The 22,881-nt window shown below is 43.1% G+C and overlaps 1 protein-coding gene across 1 annotated transcript in view; it reads right to left on the reverse strand.

Moving 5' to 3' along the window:
* Nucleotides 1-5,408: 5,408 nt before the first annotated feature.
* Nucleotides 5,409-22,881, reverse strand: part of arfgef3 (ARFGEF family member 3) — a gene marked incomplete at both ends in the record, with an annotated part of 36,780 nt that continues 19,307 nt past the window's right edge. Inside the window, 23 exons of the mRNA XM_079229448.1 lie at nt 5,409-5,600; nt 6,293-6,773; nt 6,995-7,401; nt 7,994-8,095; nt 8,217-8,388; nt 8,548-8,766; nt 9,691-9,821; nt 10,612-10,743; nt 13,571-13,673; nt 13,827-13,941; nt 14,676-14,852; nt 15,102-15,230; nt 15,340-15,484; nt 15,768-15,871; nt 16,267-16,389; nt 16,888-17,029; nt 17,139-17,318; nt 17,419-17,564; nt 17,876-18,009; nt 19,607-19,912; nt 20,414-20,564; nt 21,254-21,364; nt 22,317-22,532. Coding sequence (XP_079085574.1) covers nt 5,409-5,600; nt 6,293-6,773; nt 6,995-7,401; nt 7,994-8,095; nt 8,217-8,388; nt 8,548-8,766; nt 9,691-9,821; nt 10,612-10,743; nt 13,571-13,673; nt 13,827-13,941; nt 14,676-14,852; nt 15,102-15,230; nt 15,340-15,484; nt 15,768-15,871; nt 16,267-16,389; nt 16,888-17,029; nt 17,139-17,318; nt 17,419-17,564; nt 17,876-18,009; nt 19,607-19,912; nt 20,414-20,564; nt 21,254-21,364; nt 22,317-22,532 — 4,118 coding nt within the window. The remainder of the gene's footprint in view (nt 5,601-6,292; nt 6,774-6,994; nt 7,402-7,993; nt 8,096-8,216; nt 8,389-8,547; nt 8,767-9,690; nt 9,822-10,611; nt 10,744-13,570; nt 13,674-13,826; nt 13,942-14,675; nt 14,853-15,101; nt 15,231-15,339; nt 15,485-15,767; nt 15,872-16,266; nt 16,390-16,887; nt 17,030-17,138; nt 17,319-17,418; nt 17,565-17,875; nt 18,010-19,606; nt 19,913-20,413; nt 20,565-21,253; nt 21,365-22,316; nt 22,533-22,881) is intronic.

The raw sequence follows: 22,881 nt of genomic DNA on the forward strand, positions 1-22,881 counted from the left end.
CGCCATGAAACCTCTCGCTATGGTGGAAGCTGATGGTTAATGGAACAGAGGAGAGCTGAAGGGAGTCAAATTATAGTAAATTATTATCATGTAGAGTTAAATATATCATCTGAATAGAGTCAATTTTACTCTATTTAGATTGGGACCAAATGTTATATTTTTTTGAGTACATTATTTTTCAATTTGAGTCAAATTTACTGTGTAGTAAATGTGCTGGAAATGTGCGCCAGATGAGATAACATGACGACAAAACATGAGATAAACTGCTTTTATTGTACAACACACAGAGCAGACGGGCAAAGCCAGAGCAGGGTTAGAAACGTCAGCAGGAGAGATTATACACGTGCCTTTCTTTGATATCAAAAGCAGGAAGAAAAAATAAAAGAAGAAAATTCACTTTTAAAAATTCACAGTCACACAACATTAGCTGACCTGCTGATGCCGGTCCAGCAGCGAAGCGTTCAAGGTCAGCGAAGGAAGCAAACAGACGCGCTGACCACCTGAAGGAGTGTGCAGGAAGCCTGCGTTCATACCGGGAACTGTCTGCACATTCGTCTGCAGGGACACGGACGGATACGTCGTACGTTTTCTTTTTCTTTTTACAGTAGTGCCGTTCCAAAAAAACAGCCTTTAAAAATCACACACAAATCATTTGGCAGTGTCTTTCTACCTGCGAGTTTGTAGCACTCAAAAGGGACACCAACAATTTGCAATTAAATACTCTGCTTTGTCAGTCATCCCGTCCTGTTTTACACCTCACACACACACACACACACACACACACACACACACACACACACACACACACACACACACACACACACACACACACACCTTTTCTTTGGAGCGAAGAACCTAGTTACAGTTACTTGTGAAGGTCAACAATCTTGTCATTGTCAGTGTTTCAAGTTCAAGTTGCAGAGCTGAAGATCCAGTTTCTGGTTAATAGAGTTTCAACTAAGCAAAAAACAAAAAACAGAGGTAACCGAAGAGTGAAAGTTATGAAACATAAACTCTAGTCCCATGTTCTCTAAGCCAACAATCACACTTACTTCACCTGTAGGGCTGCTGAGTACCACGTTATAGCTTATATTTCTAAGAGATGCTTTTCCATTTCAATTGTATTTATGGATCAAATTGATTTATTTATTTTGCCGCATGTCTGATCAGAGTTCAGTTTAAAAAGGGTGAAGCTGCTGGACAGGTGAGAGACAACACACGGTCAAAATCAAAGCCTTGAAAACACTGAATCCTTCATTTCCCACGATGCATCATTTCTAACACCTCTAATGCCTCTTTGAAAAAGGGGACATTTCTGTTTCGCTGACTGGTCGTACCTTTTATTTCTCTGCTTCTATGTTCTCATGTATGTCTTCCACTTTAGAAACTATGTCCAATGTCTGGGTCGAATGAAGCCCACTTCCTCCGTCAGTGTCAGACAACAGGACGACGTCTAAAAGCCGCTTTGCTTTCACTCCTACGCTCTCAGGCCGACTGTTCACAAAACAAAACAGGCTCATATCTCCTCCATCGTCTGAGTTGACCAAACTAGTTTAGTTTGATTGTTTTACACTTTATTTTCAGTCGGTTATATACCAGCAAGCGATAAGCGAAGCAAGCTATTAGGTCACTGCCTTCAATCTGTTCAGAGACCCAGTAATCCCTCGACTGCACACTAAACTGTGGATGATTTTACTGTAAATTATTAGTACAAATGCGATTACAGCTTTTCGCAGTGAAAGGACACACAAAAAAGGAGCTTTTACAATAACAGAAAGCAATAAGAGCTTAAAATCTAAGACTTTGTGGGAAAAATCTTTCTGGTGATGGAACGCACAATGGATGGATTTGCAGCATCTCCTCGGTTTTCAACTTTACTCAATTGCATCAAATCTGCTCAGAGTGCAGATAATGTTTGTGCTCGCGATGACGACGACGATGACGATGATGATGATCTTCAGCGTGCCACAACTTCTACGTCCACGACTCAATCTCGTCTTAATCTCGGCGCCACATGACAAACGCACAATATTGGTAAAGCTCAGAAGTGCAGAAATGACATAACAAAACACAAACAATATCTTGAAGACTTAAAGAAGGACAATCGTCAGAGTGAATGATTGAATGAAAACCAAGCGAAGTAGAAATCAACACAAACTGTTGTTGCATGACACCGGCACATTAGTCGACTGCTTTTTTTTTTTTTTTTTATGGAAACGTGGGCATGGACTTAACACCAACTAAACCCTTCCCTTCACTGCTGCTGATCACACTGACGGCCGACAACATCTGTCCACCCGCTGCTCGTCCTCAAACAGCAGGGAATGAGAACGAGTGGGGACGGGTCAGGGACGCTCTGAACGGGGTCGAGAGACAACAGAGACGGGCCGGGAGAGAGAGCCGAGACACACCAAAGCAAATGTGCCAGATAGATTTGCGAGTAGGAACTGGGCCGAGGTTTCTCAACCCCACTTGATGACATTATGTTATCCCATGTTAATTCAGCGTGGCAGCAAGCATGTATGCACGTATACTAATATTTTGTTTAAATCAAGTGATAAGAAGGCACATTTCCTCATAGACTTCTATCAATCTGACTTGTTTTAGCAACCAGTGGAGGCTCCCCCTGGTGGTCACTAGAAAAACAATGCAAGTTTAAGGCACTTCTGCATTTGCTTCATTTTTACAGGTCGCCGCTTGTCTTTTACACAATGTCCAAATGAAGATGGACAGACTCTTTGCAACACATACTGGGGTGAAGAGTAAACCTCCTCACTACCTCCTTCAGTGTCTCGGGCCGTACGCTGGCCCAAGCGCTTTGGCTATATTTGCAGAATCGTGTCGTTTTTTTTAGGTGCATCTTGAATCAGCAGAGGAAGGGAGGATGCCGGCAAAGAGAAGAAAAAAAAGAAGAGTAAATCTTCTTAGGAGCTTCGAATGCCCCGCCCCTCCCCGACCTGCCCGCCTGCCCTCAATATGGTCGGAGCTTGATCTCTGCTTTGTTACTGCACCTGTTGTGTTACAGTACGAGATGTTCAGGGTGCAATTTGATCCAAACATACCTGGTAGCATAACTGTGTTTTTAGTATCAGCCAGGTATGAGCATTATTTAGTGCAAGATAACAACCTAAAGACTGCAGATTAATGCCTAGATGGGTGGCAAACAGTACACGTTCACCTTCAGTAAAGTCATGTGGTCATTTAAATATGAGGGGTTCATCCTCTGGAGAGCAAGAATTCACTCAGTAAATTTCATGGAAATCTGCGTGCCTTAAATGTTGAAATTTCATGCGTACAAGTGGGAGGTTTTGGTCCGATTGTGTTGTTAGATTGTATTGAAGATCCACAGCAAATGTCAGCATGTCTGATGACTGATTATTGTTGAAGTCATTTATCAGGCAAAACTTCCCAGATAAAATAAAACCAATTTTTACATTTACTTTTTTGTAACATTATATCTTTGTATTCTGGACTGCCGGTCGGACAAAAGAAAATATTTGAAGACTTCACTTTGGGCTCTGATAACTGATCCAAAACAGAAAAGAACAATCTACTTATTAGTTGGAGCTCAATGCGTAAAAGTTGCGTATGAAATATACCATCAAAATAAATAGAAAATGCTCAAAATGACGTTAAATATATAAATAATAAAGCCTTTACATAAATACATGTATACACATAAACAGCGGTAAATAACGTGTTGTATATTATAGGCATTCAACATTAAAATACACATACTGCACATAGTTTTTTGGTTAAAATAAATACTTGAAAGCTCCATTTTGGTGATGCACTCATTCCAGAAGGTTTACGAGTGAAGAATAAACATTCAGAGATTCAGTTGAAGGTAGATGAGTAAATGAGAATGCACAGTATTTAAAGCTGGATATGCACTGCAGCAACAAACGTTCATGTACAAATCGGTTGAAATGCAAAACGTGTTTCTGGATGTAACGGACCTCACTCTCTGATTCGGAAGAAATAAATGTAACAATATCTGAAGTTGACCTAATTTTAGCTGGATTTATTTTCTAATGCTAGTGATCTGTCCCTGTTCTGAAAACACAGTATATTTTACCTCACTGCATCATCTGTTGAGTTATTACTGTTATTCACCGTTGTTCTCATATCAAGTAGTAAAAATGACCAAAACGGAGTTAAAAATACTTTTCCTTAAAAAGGTACCCTGTTGAGTTTCTGACCACATGTCAATGGAGTTAAGTTTTGATGAGCGAGTGTTTGAATCTCATGCTTGCACTTGTTAAACAGCTGGAACATCAAACGGCTGGAAGAATTGAACTCATTAACAGCTAAGAAACTAAGAAACTGATTAATGCGCTCAATGCAAATAGAGTTGTTTGTTTGCAAGAAAACTCCACAGGGTACCTTTAAAAAAAACTAACAAATAAACAGTATTCACAATGCATTGCATATGCGCACATTTAGGTCGGCATCCACATTAGGATGAAGCAATAATTCAATGTTGGAGGAAGGAAGCATATCGTGACGATATTATGTCAAAATTATGAGCAAATAGGTTTTTCACAAAACTGACAACAAGCATATCATATTTAAAAGTTTTGACACGGTGTGTTTATGTGTTGCATTTCCATGATATACAAAGAATCCTTCACAAACAAACTAAATCCTTCATTCTTCTCATCGCATCCTTCAAAACCGTAAAGGGCCAGTGTTGAGCATTTCGAGGGATCTATCAGCAGAAATGGAATATAATATTCATAACTATGTTTTCAGTTTGAAACTAAGAATCGTTGGGTTTTTGTTAGCTCAGAATGAGTCTGCCATGTTTCTACAGTAGCCCCGAGGGGACAAACCAAACCTAGCGAGAGCCTTTTGCCACTTTCCTTCAACGACACGCTTTTCAAAGTGCGGCAACGCGAGCCGCAGAGAGCAAAACGTTTGTACCGCCAAACGGCGTGTGACCTCCATTGGTGGCGTCAATGGGAGGAAGGCCAGCGACCAGCGCTACAACGGTTTTGCTAACGGCGGCTCAAGTTACCGCAGTCGTGTGAAGAGAGGACCGAGTGGTGGGGCATTCAGTTGGTTGCGATCTGCAACCACACCGCTAGACGCCACTAAATCCTACACGCTGTTCCTTTAAATGTCACATGGCGCTCGTCGATGTCCCCCTCGTTCTTCAAAAGTGCCACGAGACCACCAACCAGTTTTCTCATCACTCGGTCCGGCTCGTTGCGCCAGTTTGTTACATTACGACGTCAGTGTGCCTTCGCATCATCAGCAAGCCAAACCCTTCCATCAATCTACCGCCCAGCGGCGCCGCCACGCCATCAAACCTAATTCATCTTTTCGTCTGTTTACGCCCTCCACTGACCGACAGACTGCGCTCTTCGTCCGGTGCTTTTGTTCGCATCTTCCTCACCGCGGCGTCACCCGGTGATGTCGTAGAGCCTGCCGACGCGGCCCAGCCAGTCGCGCAGCGCCTGGCGGACGCGGCCGTCGGTCACGTGGCACGAGAGCTGGCTGAGGCACGGGTAGAGCGCCGGCTGCAGCGCCAGGAACGAGGAGTCCGTCAGGAGGAGGACCTGATTGAGGAGAGTCAAGACCATGTTGGTCCACGCCTGCAAGGGGGAGAGACAAAAAATGTCAACGAAGCTCAATACTCAAGCAGACGTTTGTCTTACGCGCACACACACACACACACACACACACACACACACACACACACACACACACACACACACACACGTACATGCACACCCATGACTATACATCTGAGGTCCTTTATATTCATTTCTAAGAGCTTTTCTGTAAACTTGACTGAATTTGGTGTGTTTGTGTATTCTGAGCTGAGACCGCTTTTAGCATTCACTGCTTTATCAATATGTATGAAATACTGGGACAGTGGGAAGCTGTAGCGACTCCTCTCATGTCTGTTTTGACCTCCACCTTCAGGCCCAGCTCCACCTCACCTCAGCCCTGCATCAAGCTGCGCTGCATATAGCGTCCTCTTCCTTAAACTATGTTTTTTTCCAAGCAAGTCTGAACTTTAACGCCAATACACAACCCAACAACGTTAGCTAACGTGATAGCAAGCGGACTAGCTTGCTATTAAAACACTGGTAGGAGGAAAATGAAGACGCTGTCGACATCTTAACGCTGATTGGCCAAGACTCGACACGTCACATCAAAGATGTTTTATTGCGAAGATCACAACATCAACTTTTTCTCCGTGTTCAGTTGCCCCCCCGCTGCTTATGTTATTTAAAAAAAAGGATGTTTAAACATGTGTGCGGTAAAACTGTATCCGCACCTGTATCTGAGCCTCAGAGTCCCTCATGGAGATGCTGTGGGAGCTGATGGTTGATCCTGATCGTGGTCTCTTCTCCTGCCTCAGGACCTCAGGTCCCGCACTGACCGAGTGCCTCAAGGGGGGGACCTGCTGGTCCACCAGATGTTGGGGCCTCTGCAGGGGCCTTTGCGGCTCCACGGGGCCCTTCCTCTCCCCTCCTCCTCCCGCCCGGCCCTGCTCCCTCATGAACAAGTTGACGTGGCTCTGCTGCTGCGGCGGCTGCTGCTGCTGCTGCTGTTTCCTGCGTTTGTACTCCGTCATCAGCTTGCTTATGGTTTTGTCCGTGGCGATGGTGTACAGTTTGTTCCCGGCGCTTTCCCACCATTCCTTTCTCCTTCCCGGTCCAGCGCCGCCAGGAGCTCCTCCCACAGAGCTTCCCGTTATCCCGGAGTCCCGCCTCTCGCCTTCGGACCGCAAGTGGAGGGGCAGACTGCCTGTGCTGCTGTGAGGAGAAAAGAAGAGGTCACTTTAATTGGACGGGTGACTACACTGAGCAAGAAGTTACCCAGAGGAATGCGAGTGAAGCAGAATTCATTTGAAACTGAGGCCTGTCAAATGTTCTGCCGAAATGCACAAGACAGCTGTTCATCAGATGGATAAGTGATGCATCGTGAAGACAGGGTGTTATTCGGCAAGTCGTCATTGTAACAATGAAAGTCTGACCTCAATCCTGGGCTGGGTGTGGGCGTGTCTCCCGGCGACGCCGAGCTGTCGGCGGCCTGACACCTGGACCCGCCCTCCTCTGATGGCGTCCCCTTCGCCGACAGCCCACCGGCTGAAGTGGGAGTGGATGTCTCGGACTGGAAGAGAGGAAGGAAGAAGACGTGATCTCCTCCTCCTCCTCCTCCTCCTCCTCCTCCTCCTCCCGCTCCTCTCTGCAGCGCCATCTCCTCCAGCGTGCTCTCCAGGTCGCGGTGCATTTGGATGTAGCTGTTGCACAGGTCCATGCACAGCTTGTGGAGGCGCTTGACCAGCCACGCCCAGTCCGCGCTGCTCAGCGGCTGCACGCTGAGAGACGGGATGGGGGCTCGCCAGTGATGGCGTTTATCCCGGCCGCGAGGGGGGCTGACCTGCACGAGGAAACACAGAGTGAAGTGGACGAGTTGATTTTTGACATCAGAACATTCATAATTCATCTTACTCGTTACATTAGGAGGGTGAAGAGTTCAAGAAACCCTCTGATGGACTGAGCTCATTGAAGTGGCGCAAACTAAAGAGGACATTACTAATGGATAAAAGAGCAGACTTATATATATATATATTTTTTTCTTTTCTTTCTATGACCACCTGTCAGTCACTGTGACCTCTTTCTATTCATTAAAATTACTCTCAGGGGGCAATGCACATTGATCAGCATCATTTTTTTTTACAATTTACACACAAAATGCACCTGCACCGTTTCCTTTGTCTTCTTTTCACCTTTGTGGCGATCACTGCTCATCCTTTCTAAACTTTTCTTCTACCTTATATGACAAATAAAATAAAAACAGAACTTATTCTGCGCAGGTGATGATTTGTCCTTGTTTCAGACCTTAAAAACACTTTAATTAATTTACTCAATTAATAAGAATAAGTTGACTAATGTATTATCACAATAAAAAACACCCATTATTAGAACAGACGTTGTGTGTGTGTGTGTGTGTGTGTGTGTGTGCGCATCACCTGTGCCGTTTCTTCAAAGATGTCTTCATCCTCTGACGAAGCAGAGCCAGGGTGAGAAGAGTCAGAGCTGCCCTCCTCTTCCTCATACAGCATCCTCTTCACCTGAATACAATGAGAGGTGACAATCCTCAGATTTTTGTGGAACCGACAATTGTTAACATAAAATGTACAAGTACAGCTTTGGACTCGGACAAAAACCAGTAAAGAGTTTCGATGGTCCTACCTGCTGTGCCGTCATGCCGTCGGCTTGGCTCAGCGTGGCACACAGCAGGGCCTGGAAGTACAGGTTGAAGCTCATGGCAGACTGACGGTAAAGGTTAGCCGCTCCACCGACACCCGACACCTTCATCAGCAGGTACTTCAGACCCGGCCGGGTGTCAAAGTCCCGCGCTGTCCTGCAGAAGAAGAGATCAGGGGATAAGTCAGTCGAGTGTTAAGGTGATCAACATTATTGTTATTATTAATATGAAGCGACTCTCTTAGTTTCCCAGTGGGATTAGAGATGCATATGACGCTGTCGTCTGCATGTCGCCTGAGTTTCTTGTTGCAGTCACCTGTAAGAGTCCAGCAGCAGATCCAGGATTATGGCTAAATTAGTCATGGAGATGTAGCGCAGGAAGCCTGCTGTTACCCGGCTGGGGTCAGAGGTCACAGGTGTGGCCTTTTCGTTTCCTTCAGGCTGCTTGACAAACTCCTCCAGCAGGATGTCGGAGAGGTTTTGGAGCAGGACCTGGTGCGACAACAGGCTCACCACGATGGTCCGGAACGGGATCCTGCAGGGTTCAGAAACCAGGATGCCGGTCAAATCAGTTTTTAAATGAATAAAGATAATCTCTTTCATGCAAGAACAATGTCAAGAAAACAGCCTTACCCAATTTTCCTAGAACCAGCAGAAAGATAGCAGAAAGACAAGCAAAGACAGTTAGTGAGGGTTAGAGTTTAGCTGCATTTCTGTTTCCAAACATGATTCTTCAAGTTTTGAACAAAAGAAGATGGCATGTTTTAGAAAAACTGATTTAGTTTTCTTTCTGAAAGAAATACATAACCCAAACAATTACCATTTGTATCTCAATTACTCACTCTGTGTTACAATGAATTTGCCTCCATGGCCAAAGCAAAATCAAAAAACATACGACATAAGCAGGGACCCAAAAGTCGAATAGAGCACAGATACATTTTTAAAATGGTGGAAATGTATTGCTGTTCAAAGTAAATTTAATAAATCAGAATAAAATGCCTTCTCAACATACTATCAATAAGGAGGGTAAGAGTTATAGTAAATGATTTGGTTATTTTTTTAAATCATCCTCAGGTTTTCTTCAATGCAATGGATTGCCTTATCTCTATTGATTTAGCCTGTCTGTTAATGCACCCACAAAATACAAGTTACATTTTTAGTAGTTCACGAAAGTCAGACAGTCAAATTGACTTTTGGCTAATGTGTGTTTGTTTGTTTTTTACTCAGAAGCACTGTCAATGTTTAGTGTGTGTGTGCACCTTGAAATTCTCCCCAAAAAGGAAAAAGAATGGAGGCAAGCAACACTTTTCTCAGAGCTTTGGTCAGAATGTATTTTGAGGTCCGGATCAGAGGAGTGTGGTTTTAGTGTGGGTGTGAAGTTTGAAATGAAAGCACGTCAGTCCATCATCGTCACATGTGAAACATGCTTGTGTGTGAGCATCCGTGTCATGTCGCCCACCTCTTCTGAGCGTGTCCGTTGGACTGCTGGTCGGTCGGCAGCTCGATGATGAGGACGCAGGACTGAGCGTGCTCAAAGCCCTCCTTGTTGTTGGGCGTCTTCGGAGAGCACTGGGTGTCCAACATAAAGACCTGGGGACACAAAGAGGACAGTGGGTAATGTTTGCTTATTGGAGTTTTAGTTAAATTCAATATTAATACTGTCATACTACTAAACCAGTATCCACTCTTGAGATGAAAACACTATTTCTTTAAGACAACTTTGGTAAAAAAATGCAACATAATTTTGTTGCGTGCCAAAACTGCCCCGAAAAACATTTCTCACATTTGATTTGAAAAAAAAAAATCTAAATTCTTTGATTCCAGCTTCTTAAATGTGATTATTTCCTTGTTTCTTTACTGACAGAAACTGACATTTTATAGACCAAAAAAGAATCTTCAGATTAAGATGTTAATCAACAGTAGAAATAACCGTTACCAAAAGGTAATTTGATGGTCTTTGGACAGAGGGTGTCATATGCTTTACAAATGGTGGTGTCCCTTTAAAGATGAATTCACAAAGAGCAAGCTAGTACTTTTCAAGTTTTATTGCAATGAAAAAAATTAGCATTTTCAAACGCAGATCTCCCAGCTGGCCGGCAAGAGAGATAATGAATGATGTCAGATAAGTATTCTTATACATCATTTCAAGTGTCCTTGAACACTGTTGTTTTATCTGTAGAGTCATGACCTCATGTGTAGAGCTCATTTATTTCATGCCAATCTATCTTTTTAAAAAAGGAGACAGCTAAGAATGCCGTTTACCTTGCCCAATGAACATGTAAATAAAAATTGGACTTGGCCATAGCTGGACCTCTCTCCTGCCCCGCTAACACAAGGTACACTGGTCGTGGTCATCCCACTGTATTTAAGTCACGCTGACCTGCTGAGCCATTGCCTTGATCCTCCAGTACTCGGCCTCAGCTGCAGGAGAGTGGGACGGAGCCGCCACCTTCACCTCGCAGGCGTCTCCAGAAAAACTGTCCGAACCGCTGTGAAAACATGCGAGGAGGTTCTACAGAGAGAGACAGAGAAGTTAATGAGCAGCTCCTCTGGCTAAGTCTGATGTTTGGACATTGATGCAATAGAGGGCATGTCTTCATTTAATTACTCGCACCACCGGTGGACAATGACGAGTCTCGCTCACATATACTGAATACACAAATAGAGAAAAAACAACCACTGTTATGATGAACTATATGCATGAGGCAAACCCCTCTTGGCATAATGCAATACTCATTTTACTTCTACAGTATGTGGCTTCCGGTAAAAAATTGTTTTAAAGCCAGTATATCCATCATTAAACTACAAGTGTGCCCAGCAGATGAAAAAAAAATGTAGATTTCCCCCATTTCCCTCAGGAGGTATTACACCGTTTAATACAGTCTTTACATTAAACCTGATGTGACCTGAATGCAGTGCTTATAAAAAAATATTCAGCTTTTCCATAGACCCAGTCAAAGGTCACGTGTTTACGTGTGTGAAAGCATAAGCTACATGTTAAAGACTAAGCTTTATATTAAGGGCTGCCAGTGTCCTCTACATACTGTACGCTCTCTGGGTATTTCAGTAAATCTTTCTCTGTTGCAAATCAAGAAGTGTGTGTGTGTGTGTGCATATATATATATATATACATACATAATATATACATACACACACACCACTCCCTCTTTCCCTTTCTTGTTGACCTTCTATCGCTGCCACTTCCTTTTTATTGTCTCCCTCTCCCTTTCTCTCACACACACACACACACACACACACACACACACACACACACACACACACACACACACACACACACACACACACACACACACACAGCTTGTGCATGACGAGGCAGAAAGACCAAAATATAAATATATGTACAGTATATATACACTTTTTTTTTTTTTTTTCATGCAGCACCTCTGAGAATTACAAAAATCTTAACAGAATAACTGAAATGTTTGATCGGACACAAAGAAATCTAAACGGACACAATGAATCTCTCTAAAGAATATAAAAATGGACATGAACTAAATATGAATAAGTAAAAATCCAACATGTAAAATATTTCATTCAGTTGTTGCGGAGCAAAATACCAATATCAGAAAAAGTAGAGTACCTAAAGCGACCTCGAAATGGATTATAAAAAATATGATATTAAAAATAAAAAACACACATTTAATCCTATCTTCGTCCTAATAGCAAATTATAAATTCAATAAATCAATGTAATGAATCTCCTATGACTCTGGATTCATACAACGTCCTGACTAAGGTTCAGAAAGTGGAACCTGAAATCAAAAAGCAGTAAGAAAAGGCACGTCAGGCAATGAGACAGACATTAATGTTCTACACCTGCACTTAAAGATGTACAACTTTCCGACGTACAACTCAAAGTTACAGTTCATTATGTAATTGCAGCTACAACAGCATCTAACATGCCACTTGATGAAAGGAGCTCTTATGTAAACCAAAATAAATAAATATGATGTGCCAGATAAAACCAAACTGTTAGGCTCAACATGACTGCATGTCTGTCAATGTGGATAAGAGCATGTTAAGCTATGAGATGTTATATATTAAACTGAGAGTTTTAAGCCCCACAAACTCCAGATGCATTGTAGAGATAAACACAAGAGTTCTTTTATTGATAACCTTTGACATAGTTAATCGTCTGTGAGATAAAATTCCTCCCCAAAGTGCTTTGGCAAGAAGAAAGAAGAAAACAAAAGGACCCTCTTCCTCTTCGTTGGTCTTCTGGCGTCTCTAAGGACATGAAGAATAAGTTATTCATGTCCTTAGAGACGCCATGAGAAAATAAACACAACTTATTTAGTTGGTTATAGTCCGAGAAAAGTATCTTCTGGAAACGAGCAAGGAACAAAAATCTGTCACTGGTGGTGAGATCACCATCATCTTTCTCTCTGAAACACACACACACACACACACACACACACACACACACACACACACACACACACACACACACACACACACACACACACACACACACACACACACACACAAAGCTGTAAAGCTGCTTAGCTGCATTCAGTCAGCAAGAACACAACATCCACCAACAAAATGCCTGGCAAAGTGTCACCTCTACTGATCACACTCTCACACACACTCACACACACACACACACACACACACACACACACACACACACACACACACACACACGCACACGCGCACGCGCACGCAGACACAGTTAAGAGCTGTTCCCTGTGTAGATGAAATGGAACAGCAGGGGTCCAATCCCAGACTGCAAAATCTCTAAAATCTCCCACGGTACTAAAACACAGCAGATAGTTGCGTCATTACTAAATGAATACACCGATCCGACTTCTTCAGTCCTGACACCTGGGCAGGTATCTTCAAAATGTTTAAAAATCAACAGCAACTACATTTCAGGTGTAAACCTTTTTTCTTTTAATGCAGCACCAAAATGGGCAAAACTGGAATACAAAAATATGTTGTATATAAATAATAACATGTTTCTTTCTTCAGATAATCAAAAAAACCCAGACTCATTTTTAACTGCTCTACAAGGCTCAATTTAAGTTTCTTATGCTTACATCTAAACATGAAAAACTTTGCCATCTTTTGTGAAATGATAAAACATTTTTTTTTTTTTTTTTTTAGAATATCACAATATATGTACTTAAAAGTAAAAACAGACAGAGATGAGCGGAAACAGAATGAAACACAGTGAGGAAACAAACAGGTGTGAGTGAGGTGAACTGGGGTTATCAAGCTTAACGTGCAGGGTCAGCATGTTGACAGCATCAACAGCAGTGTGTGTGTGTGTGTGTGTGTGTGTGTGTGTGTGTGTGTGTGTGTGTGTGTGTTTACCTTGACAGGCTCTAACGTAGCAGAGAAAGCGTCCTGCAGAGCACAGCAGGCCAACCTCCACATTTCTTCTGTGAACACTGGACCCACTGTGACCAAAATATACCTGAGAGAGACAGGAGCAATAGAAACAGCAAAGGTTAGATCAGAGAGAAGAAAAGTGACCTGGACACGTACTTTCTAACGCTTTGTTTATTATCTCAACAGCATGCTGGTATTATTTTGTATTTTTGTTCACGTGGTCTTCAGTATATTTCACCTGATGCAGGAGCAGCCGACTCTGGAGATGGTCTCTGCGGGCTCAGACACACAAGCCACAAGCAGCTTGAAGAGATCCTTCAACATCAGGTTGATCAGAGACTCGTAACCAATATCTGGAATAAGGGGAGGCAGACACACACATACACACACACACACGCAAGCTGTTAGCACATGGGATCGAGACGGAGTGGCTGCGGTTTAATTTGACTAAAGAGGAGGCCAGTGGAATAACAAGTCATCAATCACGCTCTACTTTACTCCGTACACGAGGCAAGCGATAACAATTCATCAGATCTGTGATGGTGGACCTTCAGTTTAGAATTTCTCATCACTTTGGAAGCCCATTTCCACCAGTAAAATAAAAAAATGTAATGGCAATTCTGAGATAAAAAGTCATAATTATGAGATAGAAAGTGAAAATTGGCTGGCTTTAAAAAAAAAAAAAAAGCCGGCGCCACTGAAGGGCATGTGCTCTTATTATCTCATAATTTCAACTTTCTTTTTCAGAATTCCGATATTCTATCTCATAATTGTGATTGTTATCTCATAATTTCAACTTTCTTATCTCATAATTTCAATTTTCTTATCTCAGAATTCCGATATTCTATCTCATAATTGTGAAATGGGCTTCCATACATTACTGATGTGTGTTGCTGAGGTTCAGCTAAGGACAAATTAGGACAGTTGTTGCAGGATCTGTTTCAACTGACACAAAATATTTGAGCAATGTCTTGTTATTCTTTTCACAACAAACGTGTCAAAAACACTTCCTGCTTTCGGCGTTCAAACGAAACAAAGTGAAGATCGCACTGTGTGGAAAATGGGAAACAAGCCAGCTGCGTCTCACCCGAGTGTATGAAGCTGTTGACGTGCTCCACCACCAGCTCGCAGCACAGGCCGATGGCGTGTTTGAAGTTCGCGGCAGCCACATCCCAGTAGGAGTGGTCGCCGTGGCTACGCTGCAGCCACAGAGCCATGACGGGAAGCAGCAGCTGGATGACGGAGAAGATGGCGAACCCCGGACCTGGAGGGAGGAGACGCAGTTAGCGCTGTGAGGGGAAGTAGGGTTTCTGATGTGGATAATGGCCGCTTATCAGCAAAGCAAATTAAAAAAAGTCTGATCATTTGGATTGAGGTCATGTGACTGATTTGTCCATTCAAGAACATTCCACTGTTAAAAACCGCAACTTGTTTTTATTTAATTGTCCTACAAAAATGTGGGACTTAGGTATAAAAACAGCTGTTCAGACACATGCGTCTGTCGGCGTGTTACCTGGCACATTGATGACCTCTCTGAGCAGCGTGAAGAGCAGCTCCAGGGTCGGGGGTTGGTGTTGGCGGGGGCAGTTTGACACGGCTGCCGTGAGCTGCTCCAGTAACAAAATCCACACCTGGATCAGACCTGCAGGACAGCAAAGGGGGACAGAGAGTGTTAGAGGGGGACAGAGAGGATGAAAAAGTACCAAAGACCGAAAAGGACAGTGTAAGGAAATGAGAGGAACGCGTGTTACCCGTTTCGTCATCGAACTCCTGCAGCACACAGTCCATCCCGTCCTCGGTGCTGATGGAGCGTTCGTGCGATCTCATTGGCAGGCTGGCGAGCCGCGCCCCCAAGAACACCGGCTTGGTCTGCATCTTGTAGATCTTTGCCAGCAGCTGTCAATCAAATGCTTCACTATGTCACATGATCAATAATGTGCTCGTATGTTTTTGCTATCTGCCTCTTACTCAACCAATATTTGGACTAATAATCTCGACAGTACTGTAGATTATTTAATGTCATATTTTGTCTCTTAGATGGACAGTATTGAGAAGAAAAAGTGTTTTTGGTCTAATTTCTGAATGCACTTTTACTTTGAAATTATTTATTTAATGGTGGAACAGTAACAAAATATATTTGCTCCACCAACTAGCTCATAACCCAATAAAAACGTCCTACCTGTGAACACTTGCGAAGGTAGTCCAAAGCAGGCAGGCAGAGGTCAGTGGAGCTGAAACCCGACGGATGGACACAGTCTCCAATCTCCCTGTAGTCCACTTCTCCTACACACACACACACACACACACACACACACACACACACACACACACACACACACACACACACACACACACACACACACACACACACACAATAATGGCAAATGTTACTGTGCAAGGTGACTTTTGTATATGGATAAAAAAATAAGCAGAAATGTAGAAGCTAAAAGTCATGATACTGATTCATTGTCAACAGAAATATAATACAAATTTGGTCAGTAGTCTATCAATTGTTACATTGTAAAATAGGATCTGAAGAAAATGAGGGAATTTACGGTCATGTATGTATATAGGTCGTGCGTCACGAGCGTCTTACATCCGGGAGAATGACAAACATCCCGAAAGGTGTGGAAAAAATAATGAACTGAAAAGAAATAGCGTGTACAAGTGGGACAAACCTAAGCCTTTGACAAACTTCATGAGGCACATGATGTAGTCAGTGGCAGCGTTGGCAAAAACTTGGATGTTGTCAGTGTTGATGAAAGCCTCAAAGACATCAAACACCGGAGCCTGGGACTTCCCTAGAGGAGAGGACACAAGGGAGGAGGAGAGAAGGAGGAAGAGAGTTGATGAGGAGAGTTGGAGAGAGGAGGAAGGAATTGAGGGAAGAAGGAGGGAAGCAATGAAAGTAAATAAAGTCAGAACAGATTATTGCCAGATATTTTTCTCAGTTACATTTCTTTTTCCTGTTTTTTTCCACTACAGTAAAACATGTTGATTGTTTCTGTGAGACGGCAAACTTAACCTGTTGAGCCCTAGGGACCCTTTTATATCAGGAAAATCAAGAAAAAAAAATCATGGTATAAATCCCTCACCCCCAAAAAAACAAACATGTTAGGTATCAAATTAAACATAAAAATCAGGGCTACAATAATATATAATCCCGATGTACAACCTCTAAACACAACTCACACAATAAATAGGATCAGGGGTTAGAGTTATTAGGGTTAGGGTTAGGGCTTAAAGGGCTACGGCATTACTTTTAATACAACGTGTGTGTATTGGTTTGTCAGACGTACCCATGGAGTACTCCCCCACCAGGTAGTCCTTCGTGTCCGTCTTGCTGCTGTGGACGGTCCTCAGGGCGCTGAACAGAGGCCTCCACCCCGACAGGATCTGAGGGGAACACATCTCCACCAGCTCGCCTATCGAGGTTATCACCTGCAGGGAGACAAAGCAAAAGACGCCTTCTTAACTGTGTGGCAAAAAAACAAAAAAAGGTGCTCCACGTGTAGTTTTATGGATTGACGTCCGTACGAGTTGACTCTACCTGGTCCTGGACGTCCTCGTCGCACAGCTCCAGCTGCATGATGTGCTCGAAGGGCCTGAACAGCGCCTCGTTGAAGTGGAAGTGCGGAAGCTCCGCCCAGCTCGTCAGCACCTCTGTGAGAACATCGTGGATGAAGGAAACAGCCTTCTGGGATACGTGGCGCTCCTTGTGACACGAAGCCTGGAAGGAGGAGGAGGAGGAGAAGAAGACACTCTTGGGCTTGTGTCGCATCTTTCATATCTATTTTGAGGCCGACTCATTTTCTTCAGGAGCTGCCTACCTCCACCAGATGCGGGGCCACAACGCTCCAGGCCCTCATCATGTGGAGCAGAGGTCGGTTCCGGTTCCTGACGATCCTCAGCATGCCCTCGCCCAGGCGGAAGAGATGGAGAGCGCTGCGGCGGTCCAGCGTCGACTTGGCCTCTCCTACAGACACACACAGAGGAGGCATGAAGGCTGCGATCGGGCTTCATTCATGTCCTTATTAACGCTGGTATTCATTTCCTAAATGTGTGGTGATGTAATCAGTTATCCAATGAGGGATGAGGAGTTTGTAACATAAAGAGCATATGGAGCTTTAATAGAAAGTAAATGTTTCCCTTCTGCACTTATATTCATTCTAGAAGGATAATAATTTTGGTTTAATTAAGTTTAATATTAGAACTATGGTATTAGCGCATGACCTCATGTCACTCTTTCTTTATCCTACGTGTGTGTGTGTGTGTGTGTGTGTTTACCTGGCATTGCCAGTGAATAGTCTCCAGTCTCAGTAACAGAGTCGAACAGCTGAGACTGAGACGCTTTCCTGAGCTGCTGCAGGAAGCCGACCAGACCAACCAGGTTCAGCTTGGTAGCTGCTTCTTCAAACAACCTGGAACACACACACACACACACACACACACACACACACACACACTTTTCATCACATCATGTGCAAATCTACAGTATAGATAAAGTATAAGTACAAAAAAATACCCCAAATCATTAAACTGTAAAGTGAGGTGAAAACAGTCCCTTGTAAAGAAAATGTAAAAAAAAAAAAAAAATTAATTTCTTGTGCATGGCATTTGAAGGCCCTTGCAGCTCACTGTTTTTGGGACAGCCATGTGCAGAGGAGTATTTACTATGTTTCGGCACCACTTTCAGCTTGTAAATGTGTTCTGTCCATCTGTTGCAAAAGATCAGAGGGAACTTTTTTTCTCCTCCTAAAAGCATCCTAGATAACTGGTTACATAAGAGATGATCCGTGAAATAAACACAGTTTATTCCCTGCTTGTGCCAAACTTTAATAAGTGCAGCACTGTCGGTGCGCGCGCACACACACACACACACACACACACACACACACACACACACACACACACACGTTCTTTTGTACTCCTGAGGACTCTAACCTTGAACTAATTCTATATTTAATCCTAAAACTCTCAGGTCTCAGGTAGCGCTGGGCTGCTGCTGCCATCTTGTGGTCATTGTGAAAAAAGCATCTCCTGCTGAGCACCAAATGTCACATTTCAGGGCTGAAAAAAAGGTGAAAACAACAAACAACAACAAAAATGGTGGGATCTTGCACTTAAATTATAAAATAAACTGAGGGAGCTGGTAGCTGTCCTTATTCATTGTCTGCACATACATCCTTTTTTGGTTTTATATACCGATGTCACCATTGTCTTTTTTTCCCCTTTCACATCCATCAATTCCAGAGACTCCACGTCAGAGTTTAGAAGACACACACACACACACACACACACACACACACACACACACACACACACACACACACACACACACACACGACCTTGTTCTCTTATTCTATATTACTATAGAATAAGATGCATGTTAACTGGCCTGTATTCACTGTTGTAGTTTTTCTCTCTTGTTGTTGTTGTTTTTTATTTTGTCTTGCAAAAAATAATAAAATATATTGTTTGTGTTTCTTAATTTTTGTTTCAACTAAAAGAAATGATATTATATAAATTCTATTTCTTAAATAATAATCATGGTGGGAAATTCCTTGGTCTGGTATTCAGCATGCGCACTCTGATATCACATTGAAATAAGAAATAAATTTCACATCAACATTTAAATGACATATTGTTGTCTCCTGGTTTGTTTATGCGGCTTCAGATTTGTGTCGGTAATTCAATTCTTGCCTCATTCTTCTCTAAGTCTCTTAAATTATTTTTACCATTAGCTGATTTAGTAAGATGAGAAAAAATGTCTTGCAAAACGTATCATTTCAGAACAATAAAACATATTTCTCTACATCTTAGAAATACATATTATGTTACTGTAAAGGCAAATATATTCTGGTTAATAATTAAATAATATAGAGAAATATTGAGTTGAGATTTGTCATGATACTAAAACAATGATATAGATATATATCTGAACCACAGCAAAAATAAGATCACTCATGTCTGATCATAGAGATAACTCTAAGATGCATTGTGCTATCCGTGCCCTACCGGTCCGCCTGTGTGGACAGCGTACACACAGCCTTGGCAGCACTGGTCCCGGTCATCAGGCTGCCGCTCTTCAGGTCCAGACCCCGGCCCCTGCTGCGCTCCCTCAGCAGCTCCTGGATGGACAGAGGCTGGATGACCGGCTGGCTCAGGCCCAGCTCCGAGGCCTCCGGGCTGGACTCGCAGCTCAGCTCCATCCCCAAGTCCACCGCCTGCTGGCTCTGCTGGGTGATGGTGGTCAAGGAGGACGGCTGTGAGGAGCCGTCGCTGAAGTGGGTGTGCTCCAAAGAACTGATGTATTCAGTCACCCTGAGAGAGAGAGGGAGAGGCAAAAAGGTGAAAAAAGAGGTAAAAGATGCAACAGAAAAGTAGGATACAATAAATAATTAAGTGAATGTCAACATATTGTATTCGCACTGTATCCATTTCCTGAAAAAGTGTGTTTGAAATCAATCAAAGGCCTTTCAAAAACATTTAATGTCACAAATGATATTGAACATGTGATCCTTCTATTCTTTTGTGGGAAAATGAAACTAACTTACAAGGTTTTGTATTTTTTTTAAGCCTTTAAAGAAATGTTGCTTCACACAATTCAAAGCAGGTAATTCTACTTCCTTCAATTATCCCAAAAGTAGTTAAAAAATATAAAATAAAATATATTCCATTGGCAAACGTTTTCTGTATGTGGAAGAATTAGATGGAAAAACTGGGAAGCAACAATTATTGCTGTGGACCACACTGCAGTATTCCAGTGTCTCTGTTCGTGCGGTGTGCATGTGCGTGTGTGCGTGTGCGTGTGCGTGTGTGTACCTGAAGACATGTGGCCAGCAGTCGTGGTTGTGGCTTCCCATCTCCAGTCCTACGTTCAGGATGGCGTCCATACACAACACATGAGCCGTGTGGAGGCGGACGCCCTGAGGACGACCGATCTGCTCCAGACGATGTTCAACGCGCTGCTTCACTGGAGACACACACACACACACACACACACACACACACACACACACACACACATGTGTTATATAATTTATGTACACATGTAGGTACAGAAGCGCCAATAGAAAATAAGAATATTTAGCATTTACAAACTTCATACCACTTTATCAAACAGTAATGTATAGCTTCCACTAGATCTCACTCTCACTCAGAACACTCTTCAGGGAATACATCTATATATCAATATGTAAGTTAAACCTTTCTAAGAAGCCGTCTTTTAAAAAAGGGCAGGCACCACACACACAAAATATTTGGCAGATGATTGGATGAACTATTTGTCAATCAAACTCTTGCTGAAGAGAGTTTGGAAAAGAGCGGAAACGTATTTCCCATGGAGAAAAGCATTTGCTTTAATTCTTTGTTCTCTTCTCAATGAGGAAATACTCTCCAGTTCTGATATAGCTGATGCCGTTACAGCAGGTTTCTGCCAAATTTGAAGAAATGACTGCATTGCGTTCACAAGAATCGTACAGATGGAAAACATAATCATTTAAGTTTTGCTTTGCCGGAGCTGTGACCTCCTGATAATTAGTGTAAAGTCGATGCTGCAAACTCAAATGCTGTGTTAAATTAGTTTGTGTGTGTGTGTGCGATACTGTGTGTGAGCGTGCATGTGTGTATTCATCACAGTGTGTGAGCTGCTGCTCTCGGTACCTTGTGTGATGGCGTCGCCCATCTCTCCCACTTCCTTTTCCTCCTTCTCTTCCTGCACACAGGAAGCTGCAGCCATCTGGGCCAAAGCTGAGGCACAGTTGGCAGCCACACCTGAAAGCCACACACAACACACACACACACACACACACACACGCACACACACTTAAATCTAAGCTCTGAACACTTTCACGGGCGCTCACAATTATTCTGGAGAAGTTGGTTAATCAGGTGGAATTTGGGTGGTGCTATACTGGGAATCACATGAGGAAACTAAACTCACAAATAGGAACAACAACTGATGTCATGATTACACTCTGGATCGCTTCCCTCCACCTCCATATATATATATATATATATATATATATATATATATATATATATATATATATATATATATATATATATATATATATATATATATATAGCCAAACCAAACCCTTTCTGACAGTCAGTTGGCCCTTGTTCTTCTTCATCCACTACAGCTGGACACATCATACACATTTGTGTCGCGTCCTGTCTTCACTCTATTTGAGCGTCATGGTGCTCCTTAGTGACAACAATCGGTTCGGGATGGGAGGGAACAGTCAATCTGTGCCACACCCACACGTGCCAATAAAGCCATCTGAATTTCATTGGTAAAAACACCTGTGCTTGGTTGGACCTTTGATGCAATCCAAGGCGCCAAACTCAACAGGAATTCAGATTTCACGGTTCACAGGAGCCACATCAGGGCAGGTTGATCCAATTTGGATGCTTTGAGTGATCGTTGCTGAAAATATTTGGTGCGACTGAAAGCACATACATGCCTCTAATTCGATTTAGACTTTCCAGCTCCTGGGCTGTTGCATCTTCTTTTTTTTCTTGTAAAAATAAAAATACCATACATAGACATAACATCTAGAGAACGACAGTAAGATGGAGTGGTGTTCTGTTGTGTCTTCTAACTGACATTCAGCAACATCTATTGGCCCCGACCTTTGACCTCTCCGTGTTGAGGGCAAAGAGAGCGCGTCTCGTTTTTCTCGTACTAATACAGACGCACGAGGCGAACGGGTTCACCCACCCAGAGCGCAGCTGAGCGCAGCAGCTTTGCGGAGGCCGTCTAAACTCAGACAGATGGTGTCCCTCTCCCTCTGGCTCTGCTCTTTGACTCCCTCCGCTCCCAGGATGAACGCCAGGCCCTTGGAGCTGCCCGCCATGCGGCCCGTCAGCGGCGTGGACAGCACGTCGATCAGGTTCTTCCACACGCCGGTGAGGATGAAGCGCGAGAACACGGCTCCTGGGGAAATAAATAGATAAAATAAATAAACCACACACACACACAAATGCTTAACTGAGGGGAGTGGAAGAGGAGGGAGATGAAACAATTAGTGTTTGTTCATTAATTTTTTTCCACTCTACACCTGAGTGTTTACACAGCAACAGGCTGGACGAACAGGCCGACACACACACAAAAATAGAGTATCGCTCTCATCATCAGGTGTGACTCAGCAGCGGTTACCATGGCAATTCTGGCCAATCCTATGTCCTCCAGGGAAATACAGAAGGAGTGCAGGTGGTCCTTGACTCATTTTCTCCATCTGTGTGTGTGTGTGTGTGTGTGTGTGTGTGTGTGTGTGTGTGTGTGT

Source organism: Taurulus bubalis (genome assembly GCF_910589615.1).
Source record: "Taurulus bubalis genome assembly, chromosome: 14".
Classification (NCBI taxonomy): Eukaryota; Metazoa; Chordata; class Actinopteri; order Perciformes; family Cottidae; genus Taurulus; species Taurulus bubalis.